The following is an 18344-nucleotide window of genomic DNA, read 5'->3' as shown; positions in this document are numbered from 1 at the left end:
ATGCTAACTATTTGTCCTGATTAGATCATTTTTCTTAAGTACCTAACTCTCCCCACACACACATGTGTACACACACACATGCATTACACCCCCCTACACACACACACACACACACACACACACACACACACACACACATTATATTTTTCATCTGGCATTATGTTTTCACAGTGCCAGTTCACTCTTAGGTGGGTGAAACATGTATTTTTTGCTATAAGATTTTAAAGAAAAACTTAAGTTTTCTACATTGCTGATGAAACTGTATTTGACATGAACATAATTCTTTTTTTTTTAATTAAAGCTTTTTATTTACAAAACATATGCATGGGTAATTTTTCAGCATTGACTCTTATAAAACCTTCTGTTCCAAGCTTTCCCTCCTTCCCTCCCACCCTCCAGACAGCAGGTAGTCCAATACATGTTAAATATATTAAAGTATATGTTAAATCCAGTATATGTCATAATTCTTGTTTAAGATTCCATAGAGTCAGATGTATTCTTGAAACAATCCCATAGGTCGGAAGACTTGGATGTCCGTTCACTAGGATACCATTTGCCACTGCAAGCAAGAAAGTCCTCTCTAATTAATTCTTGGTGGTGTTTTATGCTGCACCAAGGTTGATCACCTCACAGAGGCAGTCTCTCCAGATAATGTAATAGATGAATCTCTCATTTCTAAAACCATAAATCATGTGTGCAATGTCTCCTCTATTAGTCTTGCTATCAAAGCAACCTTAAAACATGGGTGTTTTCAACAGATATTAAGTGCCTGTTCTGGATAAGGTCCTGTACTAGTTGCTGGGAGAGATGCCCAGATAAATACATGGTGTATGCCCTCAAGGACTTTACAATTAAATTGGGGAGATAGCCTATGTATATGGATGTATTTCTATTGTATTATACTATTATATAAATATTATACATTACTATTATAATATTACTATTATAATATACTATTCATAGTTCTTATGAAGATGTTTTTATCACCCTCTTTGCTCAAATATTTTTCTCCCATCGTATGGATTGTTAGATGATTTATGGTATTTTTAAAAATAAAATCTTCTCCCCACTCCCCTCGTCCCCTGCAGGATATTAGCAACAATGTGCTGGGAATGGGCTGATGTGCTGTGGTGGCTAATGGGAGATCTGCTTCTCATCTAAACTTGCTTACTGTTCTCTATTTAATTTTTGCTTCCTCTTTGTGGACCTGCTCTGCCAACATTCGCAGCCCTTCCCTGTAAGTTTGGCAAAGTCGTACCCACACCGTGGGAGATGACGTAGTGCATCCTGGGTGGTGTGAACAAGCCAGAGTTTTCTCAGAAGGCCGTTCTAAATTTAATTGACTTAGTTCCATCTGTAATTTGCTTATGTTGCCGAGAAGTCTCGGGCTCTAGTGCAGAGACAATAATGACTGCGGATTTTACCTAAATGGCCCTGATCAAGTCCGTAGCCTGCTGTTATATAGAAGTCATTCAAACTGATGAAAAGAAAAACTCTGGACAAAAACTGATAGGGTTAGAAATGTCTAATGTCCGGCAAAACTTCTGTGCCGAAGAACCCAGGACAGAGTGAGGGCTCTGGAGATTAGCCAGCCTCAGGCCAGAGCTTTTCTGTGCAATCAGCTGTTAGTGTATGTCCAATTCCCACTTTTATGAGACTGTGGAACATGGAATATCAGCTCCAGTCATTCCCCTCAAGGATCTCTGCTGTTTCTCCTTTCCTGTATTGCCAGATACTGACCCTAGACCCTGAAAAATCTTTATAAAATGGTATTCCCAATGTTTTAAGATCCTACCATGATTGCAATGTTACTACAGCTTGTAGCTTGGAAATTATATGTCTTGCTGTTTAAAATAAAAAGAACATATCAGTGGGAAAAGTTAATTTGGGGCAGAAAATGAAAGGAAGATAAATTCTAAAAGATAAATAATCTAATCACATCATTTATTTTTGCAGTATTTGGACTTTGAAAGAGGTAGACTTGATTTTGAGGCCCATTGAAATGAGCTTAGTTCTCTAACCTCTTAGTTTTAGTACTTTTAGGGAGAACCATGGCACAGCAGGTATGTGTCAGTGGTTAGAAGGGTAAAAAGCCACTTGAGTAGGTGGAGAAAGATGGAGGATCCAGCTTTGGAGGTCCCTTCCTCTCTCTAAAAGCTGAGATAGGGCATGATTGGCCCAAGTCCGTTCCTGGATCCCTGGTTCTGATACGTAGTTAATTCATTTCAGTTTTGGGAAAACAGCATTTTTCTAGTCAGAAGGTCTATGTTGATTGAGAGGTATGACTGATGCTTTTTGGTCATGTGAGGAAAATGAAACTAAATGTTAAGTGCTTCATTTTGCACCCCGAGAAAGATCACAGACCCCAAAGATTGTGTTTCCTCTGAGAATTGTCACCCCGTGGACATCCAGAAAAAATACCCTTGAAAATGACCTGCCTCTGTGGGCTATTTCCTTAGGAAAAGCCAGTTTAAAGTTTCCTCATTTCCAAATTAACCTTTTCTTTTTATCTAATTAAATAGAAAAAAAAAAAAAAAAAAAAAACTCTGCCTTGATCCATATTCTGCATCATTCATTCAGTGTAAAGATAGTGTTATTTTGTTAATAATGGCCTTTTAGTGGTTTGGACACATTCACATTTGCCTGAGCATCTGGCTTAGTTTTGAGCATATAAATAAGTGAGGAGGGTCGGGGTCATGTTGGTATTGGTTCATCCCATTCCTCTTGCTTCTGAGCTGTTTTTGTGAGTCACCCCCTCCCCAGCTGGGTAATTTCATAACAGAGATGTGTTTATTTTCAGATATCAAAAGTATTTTGGATTCCATTGGCACAAATATCACTGATGTAATCAAAGCGCTTCCTATTCAGAAGATGATAAACGATTTTGTACTTTATCTTACTCAGACCGAGACATATATTGACACTTACTTCCCTTTAGTTGAACAATATGATTTCTATCGGTGAGTACTTGCCTTAGAGATGGTAAAGATCTAGATGAGATCTAAAGAGCGTTTTTAATTCTAGATTTTTTTTTGACAATCTTTTGGGAGGTGGCTGTTAAGTCTGGGTGGTCAGGGCAAATTGATGTATCATCTTAAGTCAAGATGGACAAAATCTTTGCAAAATTTCCCATTTTTCCAGAATTTCAGAATAGGAAGGGACCTTTGGTTCAACCTATATCTGAAGAGATGGAACAGTGATAAAGCAGTAGGCCTCGAATGAGCTCAAAACCAGCCTCAGATCTTTACTAATTCTGTGACTCTGCAGAAGTCAGTTAATCCATTTGCCTCAGTTTCCTCATCTATAAAATGAACTGGAGAAGGAAATAATAAAACACTCGAGGATCTTAGCCAAGGAAACCCCAAATGGGGACACGAGGAGCTGATCACAACTGAACAAGAAAAATACCTGAATAAAAATCTTCTCAGTATCCAGAATGGTCATTAAACTGTTTGCTTAATGACATCCAAGGAGGGAGAAAAACACTATATTCTGCATTATCTGGACCAACATGTACCAACATATTAAGCATTTAAAATAATCTAGGGGAAAATTTTTAAATAATATTTTACTTTTCCCCAATTACACATAGAGACAATTTTTAAGATTCATTAAAAAAAATTAATTGTTGAGTTCCAAATTTTCCAGGAAAATATTTTGATAAATCCTGGCCATATTTTGATAATTAGATTTGTAACTGAAAGGGCCCTCATACACCAATAGCCCACCTTCCTTAGTTTACAGACTAAACCCTTAAATTTACACTGAGCTAGGATTTCCACTTGGGTCCTCAGACTCCATGAGGATCCTCCGCCATTGTGATATGGTACAGACAAGGTGCTGTGGGTTGTCAAAAAGAGGATGAATCTTTGCCTGGTGGGCTGCTGGGGAGGTCTGGTGGAGAAAGTAAGATTACAATTCAATAAATTCATTATCAGTAAGTAAACATTTATTAAGCATCTACTATGTGCCAGATACTTGCCAAGGTGGAACAGGCAAGCTGGTCCTTGGGAGATTAGGAGCTTCTGGATGTTTGGGATGGGAAGAGAAAGGAGAATCCGGATCAGAAGAAAAGCTGACGAGTTCTCGTGTCAGCCTGGAGAAGATGGCGCGTGAAAGAGAAGTTGGAGTGATTTAAGGAGCTTGAATTTTGGGGAAGGAGAATGAACCTGAAATTGCTGGTCGAGAAAGAGGAAGATGGGATGATCAGAGAGGGAGGAGATAAGCTGGAGCGTGTACGGACAATGGCAGCCAAGAGGATGAAGTACCTCCAGCTGAAGTGTGGAAATAACTGCAAATTTGGCCCAGAGACCATGAAGGGGGCTGAGAGCTAACTGCGGATAGTGGGAGTGCCGGCCAGATGGGCAGCTAAGTAGTGCCAGAGTGCACAAAGTGCCCAGCCTAGAACCAGGAAGACTCATCTTCCTGAGTGCAAGTTGGCCCCCGCCGCTTACCAGCTGTATGACCCCTGGGCTAGAATCTTCATCCTGTTTTCCTCAGTTTCTTTTTCTGTAAAATGAACTGGAAATAGCAAACCACTCCAGTATCTCTGCCAAGAAAACCCCCATGGGATCATGGATGGTTAGATATAACTCTCAATGACTCAGCAGCTACAACAAATAGATTAGAGAGATTAAACTTTGGGGGGGGAGGGGTTGCCCCCAGGGCAGAACATGAAGCCGAGGGTGGAAGTTGTAGAATTAAATGGAGAGTCGATGTCAAAACTTCCTAGTGATTTTAGCTGTCCAAAAGTAGGATAAGCAGGCTTGATTTCAAGAGACTGTAAAGTCTTCTAGACGTCTCTTCTCTAAGAGTCAGGCTTGGGGTGCCTTTCAACTCCCCAGTTTTTGATTCTCTGAAGATGAGGAATCTAGTGAAGGGATTTGGGATAATGGAACTGTGAGATAGCAAGGTGAAGAGTAATGGCAATGGGAAAAAAGAGAAGAGGAGGAGCTTTCTGGTGTAACTGGGCGGTCAGTGGCTGAGCTCCAGAAGGCTGGACAATCCCCGGCACCTCAGTGCCCTTTCTTTCCTCATCTAAATGGAGGACTCCTTGAAATTCATGAGGGTAAAGATGAGCATCTCAAGGCTGTGTCACCTCCTAGACTCCACCATATGTCTCAGGGAACCTGGTAATTCAGTACTTTGCTGTGTCTGGCACATAGTAGGCTCTTCATAGATGGTGAGTGATGGATTGTTCATGTTCCTGCTGAGCTTTTATGGGCTGTACTGTTTCCTGAAAAGGACCCATTGTGTTGTTGAAGGAGCACTGGAAACCTGGGGTGGACCTGAGTCTCCAAGCCTCAATTTCCTTCTCTGTACAATGAGGAATATATAACTGCTCTCTGAGGACCTTTCCAGCACTGTGAGAATCCTCTCCCAGACAGATGCATCCCATAGAGATAACAAGAAGCAGCATTTGTTGGGCACTCACAGTAGTAATAATAATAGCCAATATCACACTTTAAAATTTGTAATTATCTTTACATTATCTTATTTGATTCTCAGCACTCTGAGAGGCCAATGCTATTATTATCTCCATTTTATAGATGAGCAAACTGAGGCTTAGAAAAGTGAGCTGATGTGTTTCCAGGATTGTCCAGCTATTAACTGAGGCAGAATTCCAACCCAGGTCTTCCTATCTCCCAAACTGGCACTTTGTCCACTGGGGAACCTACAGGTCCCTGGATAGAACCTGTACAAGCAGCTGATGATATGAAGAGATAAAAAGACAAGCTCGAAAAACAATAATCTTTTTCCTCAAGAAGTTTGTATATATATTTTTATTTGAACTTTACAACAACCTTTTGAGATAAATGTGCAATGACTCCTTTCCTATCAGCTGGGTGGTGCAAAGGATAAAGCTCTGAACCTGGAATCAGAAAATCTGAGTTCAAATCCAGACTTAGACATTTACTGATTGTGTGACTGTGAACAAGTCACTTACCTTCTATTTGCCTCATTCTCCTTGGCTATAAAATGGACATGCTTAAAAGAGGGTCAAATGAGATGATTATACAACACTTAGCACAGAGCTTGGAGCAGAATGACTGCTATATAAATGTTAGCTATTACTAATTACTATTAGCTATTATTACCACCATCACCACTCTTACTCCTATTCCTATTCTTACTACTACTACTACTACTGCTGCTGCTGCTACTACTGCTACTACTACTACACCAATAATTTTTACCATATGAGGAAAATGAGATTCAGTGAAGTTGTAGGTTAATGATGGTCACCTAGTTATGAGCCCGCAGTTTCCTGACTTTGCGACTAGCACAACAGATGCTCTGTCACACTCTAGCAAAGTAGTTCCATGAGACATTTGTCGGGCAATATAGAGTTAAAGTGATTCCATTCGGTTTTATTTCGTTGTTTTCAAATATTTGATTGCATATCTCCCGCTCTTGGAGACTTCTCAGCTGCTGGGACAGACTGTTAGAGCTTGTGGGCACGCCAGTTAAAACTAATTGAACATCCGTTACTCTAGAACGCCTCAGCAAAGTGACAGCATCTCTCTAAAATGGAGAGTGACATTCTTTGGCACCTGATTTATGGTGCTCGGAACATTTCTAAATATTTAATGCATCTGGTTGGTTTTTTCCAGGTTAGAGAATGGAATAATGCTCCCAAAGCAGTATTCCTATAATAGAAGAGTAGCATAGGTTTAAAAAAAATAATAACAACTTGGGAAAAAACTGGGTGTTTTTAATTATTCTTCCTTTAGAGTATAACAAACATTAATAATAAGTTTTTAAAAACTTGACAAGCGTCATGAAATGCTCACTAGTAATCTCCAAAGAGACCTTATTTAGAGATGGTTTTGCTTAAGTGGAAAGCAGTAAGAGAAAGAACATGGAGATGGGACTTACAAGCCCTGGTTTACATCCTCATCTTGTCCTGTGACTATGGCTCCGTTGCTTGCTATCCCTTAAGCTTGGTTTTCCATCTATAAAATGGCAACAGTAGGTCCGTCACTACCACCCACCAGGCTTATAAACATTGAGAAGTCTCCCTGGTAAGACTGAGCTCCTTAAGGGTTCGTTGTTGTTGTTATTGAGTCAGGTCCTACTCTCCTTGATGCCATTTGGGGTTTTCTTGGGAAAGATACCAGTGTATTTTGTCATTTCCTTCTCCAGCTCATTTTACACAACTGAGGCAAATGGGGTTAACTTGCCAAGTACTGATGAGTACTGGAGGTCATATCTTTCTGACTCCAAGCCCAGCAAGTGCCTGGCTCATAATGAGCCTTTAATGAATGCTCGATTAAGAGAGTAGACTTTGGTTCATGATCTGCCACTACCACATTATCTCTGTGGCTCTGGATAGCTCACTTATTCTATTAAAGCCCCAGACAACTCAGGATGACATTAGATTGGGGCACATTTGCTGACTTGCAATAGTGGCTGGGTCTTCCTCTTCACCAGGAGCCTCGTACACTGGTAAAATCACAGGTCTTGACAAAAAGCAAGTGCTTTGTAAAATGTGTGTTGTAGTTCCTTCTAACCCATGGCTCCTCTTTGGGAAGAGACCCCCAAAGCAATATAAAAGTAGTGTTTCTGGTTCTCACGCTGGGACCGCTTCCAAGTCCACCATCAGTCCAGTCCAACTTTAGTCAATAATTATGTATTCACTACCTTCTATGTCTAAGAGCCAGAGAGCCCTTATTTTCCAACTACTTACAGACTCTACTTGGGGTAATAGAGCATGCACATAAATAAATAATTGCAAAGAAGTCAGTACAAAGCAATTTTGTACTAACAGCTGAGCAACCCAAAAAGAACACTTGTATGATGTGCTGAATGAGCAATGCTCTCAGCAAGCAAGGGATTCTTAGACATTGCTGGAAAGAAGCGCGTTTCAGTATCGGGGGACGTCTGGGGAGCTGCTTTTGGCTAAAGGAAGAGTTTGATTAAGAATATTTGGCATCTTCCCTTGAAGTATTTGTTCCATAATGTGCCCGTAATCCTTTCCATCAGATGGCTGTGTTGTATAATTGCCTGCTGCTTGTTGATCCTCATCCTGGTCTTTTACTACCTGGGGTTATTGTGCGGCGCCTGCGGTTTTAACAAGCACAAGACCCCCACCACCCGCGGCTGTGTGTCCAACACTGGAGGCAACTTCCTCATGGCGTGAGTTCTTTCTTTCTTTCTAACACACTCAAGGGGATCCTTCCAGGTTCCATCTCGCAGATGGAGCCCAACAATTTAAAGGAACCAAAGTTCCATCTAGCACTATGGATGCTCTCAAGTTGTGGATCTCAAGGGAAATGTGTGGCTTTTCACGTGTGATTTCTTTGGTTTGGTGCCTTTCTAATGGTTAAAAGTGTAAGTGAGCATCTGAGCTAATGATCTCCAAGTGAGGTGCATGGACCATGGGAGGAAATGGTGAGCAAGATGTTCCTTTCAATTGTGGGTAGAAAAATATTAGACATTTTCATTAATTTTAGCTAAAATAAGGAAGAAGGAAAACTTTAAATATTTAGAATATAATATAAAATATAATAAAAGATGTAAATAAAATATAAATATATAATATATGTGAAATATGATAAATATATACATATATAATAAATATAATAAAATATATGCATAGATAAATAAAATACTATGAAATATAATATAAAAATATAGAATTTGAGGTGGCCTCACTAGGTCTGTATGTCAAATAAATTCATATCACAGCTAATACTTAGGGTTCCCTAAAGGAAGAGTAGGATTGCCTCAACATGGTGAGGTTGATCATGGCACCCTCATTCATTCATTCATCTACTTTCAGCATATTGAAATCTGTGGGCTTTGATTCATTGTATTTATGGATTTCATTATCCAGTTTTAGCTAAACTACCCATTACAAAACATAAGATGATTCCTTCAAAGAAACCACAATTTGAGGGTAATCTTAAGCAAACAAAAAAATTTCTAAGCAGATTCTTCTACTTGCTAGTATGAGTTCTTGATCAGTGACATTTCAAAATCGGTGATTATTCAAATAGTCAATTAAATTAATTTTAAATCAAGAGGATTATTTGAAACGCATTAACATTCACTCCCATTGATACTGAAGCTCACCTCAAAGACACATTGTTTCTCAAAGTATCAGCTAACACAAAGCATTTAAAAACTGCATTTATTTATTGTCAAAAATGATACTCTTTGTCACTTTTAAAAATTTACATCTGCACACTCTGAAAAGTGGGAGACAATTTCCTAACATATTTAAGAATCTTTTGAATGAATAGTTTTAGGGTTTTGAACTGGTAACAAATGTAAAAATTCAAGACCATTAAAGTAAATAGAAATTGACTAGCTGAGTTTTGATTAAAAACCTTTGCATAATTGGTGGATGGGATTGAAATGATCATAATTTAGTGAACTCAGAGATTTACTTCTTCCATTTGAAACTATGTATAGTTGGAAAATATTTTTATCAGTCATAATAGCCATTACATCTTTCATAATGGTAAGAAAACCCTTTTTCAGTTTATTAAAATAGAATATTACTTGGTAAGCTCAATGTATTCATTATTTTTGCAAATCTTGTTATATTAGTGATTCAGACATTGGGTTCTAAGTTCAGTTTGATTTAGCTGATACTTGAAACAAGCCAGGGAGGAAGAGAGGAGGGAAAGAGACAATTCCAGTTGTGGAGGTCAACCAGTGGAAATGCTACATTAGGAAAGATAGTGGCGTGTATGAGGAACGGCAAGGAAGCTGTTGTCCCTGGATTGCAGAATTCTTGGAGATGGGATAAGGTTTAACAAGGCTGGTGGTGAAGGACTTTAAATAAGGAGCTACTGGGCCTTTAGGAAGTAATATAAATTGATATTTATCTTTTTTTAAGATTCTATAGATCTGTCTCTCTAAGTATATCTGTAGATATAGTTATCAGTCAAAATCTGCCTTCTCACTCTCCCATTGAAACCTCTTCATCTCTCAATTGAGAATCAATCAATCAGAACATCTTTTCACATCAACCACATCCCCAAAAAATGTTGGTCTCATTCTTCAGTCTTGAATCTTTCATCTCTTGTTCAGGAGATAAATAAGATGTTTCATTATTTGTCTCCCTGGCATTGTTTTCCTAATTCTTTCTAATTTATTTGCCTTTCCCATTTTGCTATCACTGTATAAATTGTAGTCCTGACTTCTGTCCACTTTACTTTTCAAATTTCTCTGAAATCATCCCTTTTCATTATTGCTTACAACATAACAATATTCCATCACATTTATATACTATGATTCTCCAATTTATTGGTAGCTGCTCAGATTCCCATCCTTTGCTACTTCAAAAAGAACTGTAACTGCTTTTAGGTGCTTTAGAGTTTCTTTCTGTAGGCTTGATTTTGTGTGTGTGTGTGTGTGTGTGTGTGTAATTTCTTTTTTTGACCAGTTTAGTTTGGAAGAGAATCACAATCCTTCCATCCCTTCTTCCTATCTGTCTAGGTGACTATTGGACGCCATGATGATGTGAGGTGATTTTCCGTAACCTTCCTTCCCTCCTGCCCCAATTTATTTCTCTTCCTCTCAGTTTCCATTCTTGAGCTCATTAAGAGAACTCCTCCCAAGCCCTGTCCAATTGGGATTCCCTCTATGATACCTGATGATGTTAGAGGGCAGAGGGACACATGTATTATCTCCATTTATTCAAAGTTAAGCAGTTTATCCTTGTTCCATCCTTGATTATTGTTCATTTGCCTATTTGTGTTCATCGTGACTTGGTCTGGTGTGCTTTTGAGATCTGTTTGGAGGAGTCTTTTGGAAAGGGTCTCATTATACTGCTCCTGACCATTCTGCCCTTCTGGCTCCTTCTGAATAAGATCAATTTGACCTGCATAGAATAGAAGAGGGAGTGGGCTGGGGACTGGTTTAATTTAGAGGCACCAGGCTGGAATTTCCCTGAATCCTGAATTGAAATTAAGAGTAAGGACATGTATTCTTGCAGTTAAACCTAAAATGTTAAATTCCCAAGGAAAAAATCCACTTGTGTGTTGATCTGATTCCAAATTGAAACTCTGCCTGGAGAGCTGTTGATAAATTTGTTATTTCTAATTTCATCATTTTTGGATCTGAGGCCCCTTACCCCCAAAGCAGCGTTGGAATTGGATATTCCATTTTGATGGGTGGCTCAGAGAGAGGAAATTAAGTTGCTGTGGAGTCACTGACTGTACCTTTTCATAACTTGTCTCAAACTCCCTACCTCCTTTCCTCCCCTCCACCCCCCCATTGAAACTACAGGGTGACTCTCAGGCCAGAAAGCATATCCCCAACCCCACTTCCTCCCCCCGCCAAACACACCCCTCTTCTGCTTGAAGGCAATCTATCATTCCTGAAGTTTGTATAATGTTTGCTGTGTTTCATGGAGAATAGGGAGATGGTGAATCCCCGAATAGATGTGGTTTTTATTGAGGTTTAATTCATTCATTTCCCATAATGAGTTTTAATCCCAAGTTATTTTAAAGTTGACTTCAGATGATCCCAGGTATCGAGCAGTAGAATCATAGCTTTGCTGTTGGTTCCCTCAGCAGTACTCATGCTTTCCCTCATTTTATAGACATAATACATCTCTTTTAGACATCTGCTAAATAACCAGAGAATTGCAGGAGTAGAAAATATGGGAGGCGCAGTCAGGATAATCAGACTAATTAGAATTTTTAGGAGAATGTGCTATTTCATTTGGAAAATTGTTTAAATGATCTTTGAAGCCCGGAAGGAAGAATTCAGCATTTGAGCTTCAGATTCTGTCTTTTAGGAGGGGAGGGTAGGGAGACATGGTGATATGACTTTCCATCACATTCTGCCTGGAGGGGTAGAGATAGACTTAAAAAAAAAAAAAAAAACTTTAAAAAAAGTACCAGCTGCAGCTAAAAACTTCTATGATGAGTTGAGCCTAATTAAAATAGTAAATTATGGTTAATAATAATAATAATAAATAAAATCCCTGATAGTCTGTATTAATACAGTACTGGTGGGGAGTGGGGAGAAGAGAATAAAATATTTCCCCCTCTAATCTGACTTTCATTTTGATGTCATGTGGGATGCCACTAGACATGGAGGGTGAACCAGTTCTTTATAGGGCTCACTTTAACCTCACTATCTTGACATGAACCTAATTTAGCCATTGAAACAACTTTTGAGGTTACTGGTGGTCCCACCTTTATTTCTTTTTCTTCTCCTCAATCAATACCTTATTATTTTGCCTCTTCCAGATATTTTGAACCTTTTATCTTGGGGCAGAGCAGACCTACCTTGTCACCCACCTTTCTTTCCCCAGCCAACGCCATTGCTACCATCAGTCTCCAGGGCTAGTTTTCTGGTTGAACATTATTGAGTGTTAATGAGCTATCCACAAACGAAACCCACAAGATGTTTTGTTTTTAGTTAGACCTTTGATGCTTGAAGTGTGCTGTAATTATCTAGAATATGATCTGATAACCTTTAGTCATATCTGAGATATTAGGCCCCTGATATCCTATTTGATAGATGAGATATAAATTTAACAATCACATTTTAGGGCCACGTGGAGAACAAACATAAGCTTGATTCCATTCAGAAGGAATCTACCTTCCCTAATAGTTTGGATTAACCTGTAACCTATAAAAAGCTAGAGGTATATAAGTCCACTTTCCACATATTGTTTTGAAAGATAGTGAACACTGTATGAATCTTAATAGCTTGGTTGATCTTTTTTTTTCCTTCCTCCAGCGGCGTTGGATTCAGTTTCTTGTTTTCCTGGGCATTGATGAGCTTAGTGGTTTCCACATTTGTTTTGGGTGGAAATGTAGAAAAATTGGTCTGTGAGCCCTTTGAAGACAGGACTATATTTCAGGTAAAAATATGGTTAATAAATGTGTATGTGTGAATTTTGATATCATAATTCAAACTTTTAATTCCTATAATTAGTGTATGGCTTGAGGGAGTTGGGACTGAGGGGAGAGTTGAGCCTTTAAAGGGACAAAAACTATAAATGAGAGGAGAGGAGACAGTTTTTAATCCAATGAATTGAGGGTTTTTGTATTAGTAAGAAAAAGAAACGATTCCGATTCTTGGTTGTAGGTAAAATCTGCATTTAATATTTATGTTAATAGTTGCCCTTTAAAATGAGATTTCTTTATGGAGTCAGTGTATAAATAACATTTTATTTGAAAAAGAAGCAGAGATCCCACCCCAAAGATTTCCAGCTAACAGAAAAGAAATGAATAATCATTTGGTCTTAGATTTCTCCCTAGAGAATCAATTGCTAAAGACCATTAGGGGAGGGGAGCTGCTTGTAGTGAGTATTTAGTTATTGGACTATATCAGTGGAAACCAGATTTAGGCCACTATTCTGCTAAATTCTTTAGTAGCTGATTGTTCTCCTATAATGCTGATCTTCTTTTATTGAATCAAGGTACTTGATGTTGCTTTGCATATGCTTCAAAATCCATACCATGGGGGATGGGGAGGAGAAGGAATATTGAATTGTAACATGGGCTTGAATTTAGGTTCTAGTCATTTGTGATTATTTGTGATTCTAGGTAAGATGCCTACCCTGCTCTGGACATTTTTTCCCAATCTAAATCCTAGGATTTGTTTCTTATCTTTTAACTTAGGATGGGAAAATGAATGAATTCTTCATATAAAACAAATGAAGAGGAAGGGGAAATGTTGAGGTTATTTTTTCAAAAGATTGATGTAATTCATTATCTATATGATGATAAGAGGCTTTTTGGGTTCTAGGTTTTGGATACTCCTTATTTACTCAACGCACAATGGAAAAACTACCTTCCGGGTGCCCTGTTTAAAAATGCTGATGTTAATCTCACCTTTAAACAAGTTTACAGGTACAGAAATTAGTGATGAAAGATTTAGTGCGATATATTGTGATGATTTTTTGTTTTGTTTTGTTTTTAACTTTTCAAAATGAGAACGTTGTCTTCAAACATCTTCACGGGTAGTTTCTTTATACTATTCCTCCATCACCGTGGTAATTTTAGTGACTCTCCTCTATTGCCTACTGCAGCTCCTTTTGTCTTCTAGCCTAGGAATGGAACTGAGTTTGCTATCAAAAGAGGGGGGTTTGAATTGCCAGCTCTTCCATTTATCAACTGTGTGAATGCTGGCAAGTCATTTTATTTCTCTGCACTTCCTCATCTGTAAAATGGGAATGATAATTGTAATGTGTTCTGATGAAAGTACATTATAGACTGTCAAGCCCTTTAAAAATTGGAGAATTCACTAAGTATACAAATCATTTCTAGAGCTCTCCTTGGTTATAATGGGTAGCTTAAAACCCAGAATCTTGTATCTCTTTTCCTTAAATAATTAATTTACACTTCGAAAATTATTTCCATTTTTCTTCCCTATCCCCAAAGCCTTGCAAAGCCCTCCTACAATTTAATCTTCATTGAATACCACCTGAAAAAGTTTAGCATCATCTGCAAACTGGGAGAATTCACTGAATACTCATACATTAAAATATTAAATACAATCATAGCATTAATCCCTAAGGTACCCACTACTGACTCCCCTCAGAGATGTACCTGGTGGCTTTTATTTTTGCAGAGTTGCTTGGGGAGCACTGGGGGGCTATATGACTTGGTAGTGACAGGAATCTTGAACATTACTTTATTGACCCTGAAACTGGCTCTCTATGCAGTATGCAACATTACTGCCTAATCAGATAGTAAACCTATTACCTAACATTCATTTTAACATAAATAAGAATCGTTCTGTGTCCCCTTCCAAATCCATCAGAATAATTACAACGTTCCAATGATTGACATTGTTGCTGTTTTAATTATGGTACAACCTGCATTTTGATTATTCTGATCATGCTCAGTATCACTTTATGTGGATATATATATATATATATAATCTGTATTTTCTGATAGCTCTGTACATAGAAGGACCTGTACGCGTCAGTCTCTGATGTCACCGCCCTGATCTGGTTTCCTATATGCTATGCAATGTCCAACTGTGGGACTCATTTTTAAGTAGCCTTCAGTTCTGTGACCAGCAATAGAATACCAGACCCGACTGCACAGCATTGAACCAACTGACACTGACTGTGTTTTATAACCTTCATTGTCTTATGCGGCTTATTTTGAAATTTCTATAAATGGACAACTTTGGACCATAATACTAATGGGGGGAAAATGTCTTTGAGGTTAATTTGATACCATATAATGGAGAGCATTTTATATATAATGCCATTTTACATAGATAAGCCTGGGTAACTTTATTCATTTATTCATGCATATATCTATCTGTCCATTCACTTCATTCAGAGTTAATCCTAAATAGTGGATGTTCTTAGTAGACTAATCAGTAAGAAAAAGGTTCTTAATGATACAATCATTGTCTATTTGATGTAACCAGCCACCATTAGACTCAACTCCCACTTGATTTTATTACATTATAATTACAGTAATGTAATATTATATAATACTGTGTACTTTCTACTTTTTAAAGAGCTTTCACATAGGTGAACAACCCCCAATTTATGAGCAGGTGATGTGGCAAATGTTATTTGACTGAAGCTTATTGTATATTTTTTCCATAGAAACAATGATATCAGTTGTAGTTTAGGTCCTTGCCTGTTCCACAGAAATCCGTTTAACTTACAATTTATTTAAATCTAGTGGGTGTTTATTGTAAGTGTTCTACATAGAGGGATCTTGTGTCAAAACTTGTTAAAAGTTGCAGTCTGGATGGCTGGAACATGTTCCCATTCTTGGTAATACATCAGCCACAGGGCATGGGAACTTCCAGACACCAATACTGGTTGCATCAAGGTTGTGATTTCCAAAGACCAGGGATTTGTGACTGTGGGAAAGGGAAGGATGAGGGGGAGGAAGGTGGTTCCGGTGGGTGAGTCTAGTTGGGAGGGCAATCTTTGGCCAGAGTCATTGCTCTTTACCGATAAGCACAGAGAATTTGGCAATTATTACATAACTGAACGTTGCCCTTCATTTGGAAAGCTGATACTGACTTTATGACTATCCCTGGATATGATCAGTCCATATAATTTAATGTTACCTGTAATTGGCCCAAATAAAACATGAAAGGAAGGGCAGAGGGGTGTGGGGGAAAATCCAGTTGTAAGGGAAGATAGAGAGAAATCCTTGGTGGCTATATAAGGCCTCAGTTGTTCCCCCACCTCATTGATGTGGTTGTTACTTCCATCCCTACGAGTTCATCTCATTCTTGCCTGCATATGCTTTGATTTTTGTTCATTTACTTCCATGGATCTCCATGATTATTCAATGTGCTGGAGGCCCTTAGTAGATTGAATATTGTGCTTGGACTTGGGAAAACCCCCGAGTCCAACTCTTTTCTCAACTACTCACTAGCACTGCAAACATCCTGCACAAGCTGGTTTGCTCATCAATAAAATGGGGATAATAATAGCACCCACCTCACAGGGCTGTTGTATGGGGGCAAATGAAATAGGGCATGCAAGATATTCTGCAAACCTTCAGGTACCACATGACAGTTAGTGATCAGTCCTCAGGATGCTCCCTTTTTATTCTTCACTCATCTTAAATTTCTTTGTTACTTTGAATATTCTCTCTGATCCCATTAACTTTCCCTATAGAGTTATGGGGATTTGCTTCCTAGGATATTTTTCTGAGGCTATTTAAAGCTTAAATAAAAGACTGGAAAAATTCAGGAGGGAATATCCACTGACTGAGTATGGGGATAGTTCCAAAACCTGGATTGTACTGAGGGACAAAAATTGGGGGATGCAGGAAAAGGTGTCAGTGAGCATGGAAATAAGTCATTATACTCTCCCTTGCTGTGTCTCCAGCATTGAGAACCTCTTCTCCCTTCTCAGATTTAAAAAGAAAAAAAAGTAAAACCCAGAAATTTCAGATAACTTTCCCCTCAATCATTAGCAAAGAACATAGCACCAGCTTGGCCTTTGTGAATATGATTGATGTGTTTATTTCCCATAGTGACTGCAAGGAAAATAAAGGCATTTATACCTCTCTGCAGCTTGATAAATTCTACAATATCAGCAGATTTCTGGCCATTAATCAGGTAAGTCAATAGAACTTAGTGTGTAATGGACACATTACTCCATGTAATGAAGTTATCTCTCATGCTGGAGAACTTGCCTTGTAGATTTGCCAATAATAAATGATCGTAATGTGGTGCGCTCAAGTCAAAGCTTCCTGCGAAGGCTGTATGTTCCTCCGTGCTGGAGTCTCTTGGCACAGGACGCCCCCTTTCCCAGAGGGATTGATCATGTAACTAGTTATTTGTCTTTTGAAAGAGATCTTGTCAGCAAAGGACCAGAATTCCTCTCCCGGACTTGGTGTAAGGAAGGATAATTATCTCTGATACTTACTGTCCATGTGATCTTGGACGAGACATTTAATACATTGAAATCATCTGTAAAATAGGGATAATTGTATCTGTAATACTCCCGCCATCGGTTTGTTGTGAGGCTCAAATAAGGAAGCATATTTCTTTCCTGATGTTAAACTCTTATTAAAGCCTCAGCCTTTGGAATGATGTGGGACTGGGTCCCGCCATTACCCATTTTTGAAAGGCCATTTTGATAGAGTAGAAAAATTCTGGTCATCCTAGTTCTATCACTTACCTGTCGTGAGATCTCAACAAATCACCTCAATTCTTTGGGCCTCGATTCCCCATCTGTAAATGAGGGCGGATAGTACCTATAGTACCAGCCTCTCAGGCTGGTATAAAGTAACACAGCAAAAGTTGTTTGTGGATTTTAAAGTTCTGCCTACTGTTAGCCATTAGTATGATTATCATAAGCCTCCCATGATAACTTTCATTAGTAGCACCATGATTCCAATTAAGTGAATCATCCCAAATCCTTCCACTCATCCAAATCTTGCCCACTCATCAAGGTATGGGTCAACCCCAGGAGCCACTATCATAGAATGGAAAAGTCTTTCAATTGTAAGTAACTTTACAATCTACAGCCTCCCTCTACTGTTGACCGACTTTGGGCGAATTCCTTCATCTTCCCAACATCTCTTAAAGTTTCCTTATTTTGAAGTAATCTCCCTGTCCTCTGAAATCATAGCATATTTGTGTTTTAAGCTATTTTACTTGATGTTTTGCTTTACAGGGTATTGTGAACGTCTCAGTACAGTTTGCTTTTATACCCAAAAGGTTCTGAACAGAGCAGTAGGCACTGACTCAATCCCTCTGAATGCTTGATTTGGAGCTGCCATGATGGAGGTTCCACTGGCTCATCATAATTCAGTCATTTGGATAGAACTATTCAAAGAATAGTTGCAGCCAGCATCATGTTTAAAGTTTTGTGTCATGGAACTCTTCGGCAATCTGAGGTCTATGAACCCATTTGCAGAATCATG

At 38.6% G+C, this 18344-nt stretch overlaps 1 protein-coding gene across 5 annotated transcripts in view; it reads left to right on the top strand.

Annotated features, from left to right (window-relative positions):
- PROM1 (prominin 1) overlaps positions 1 to 18344 on the top strand; it is a 132398-nt gene that overhangs the window by 93830 nt on the left and 20224 nt on the right. For all 5 annotated transcript variants that reach the window (XM_051964061.1, XM_051964060.1, XM_051964059.1 and 2 more), the window contains exons 11-15: positions 2801 to 2960; positions 7987 to 8139; positions 12712 to 12835; positions 13726 to 13829; positions 16947 to 17031. In XM_051964061.1, coding sequence (XP_051820021.1) covers positions 2801 to 2960; positions 7987 to 8139; positions 12712 to 12835; positions 13726 to 13829; positions 16947 to 17031 — 626 coding nt within the window. The remainder of the gene's footprint in view (positions 1 to 2800; positions 2961 to 7986; positions 8140 to 12711; positions 12836 to 13725; positions 13830 to 16946; positions 17032 to 18344) is intronic.

The sequence above is a fragment of the Antechinus flavipes genome, chromosome 6 (assembly GCF_016432865.1).
Source record: "Antechinus flavipes isolate AdamAnt ecotype Samford, QLD, Australia chromosome 6, AdamAnt_v2, whole genome shotgun sequence".
In the NCBI taxonomy this organism is placed as follows: Eukaryota; Metazoa; Chordata; class Mammalia; order Dasyuromorphia; family Dasyuridae; genus Antechinus; species Antechinus flavipes.
Note: the sequence above shows the minus strand (reverse complement) of the source record. Positions and strands in the feature narration are given on the sequence as shown.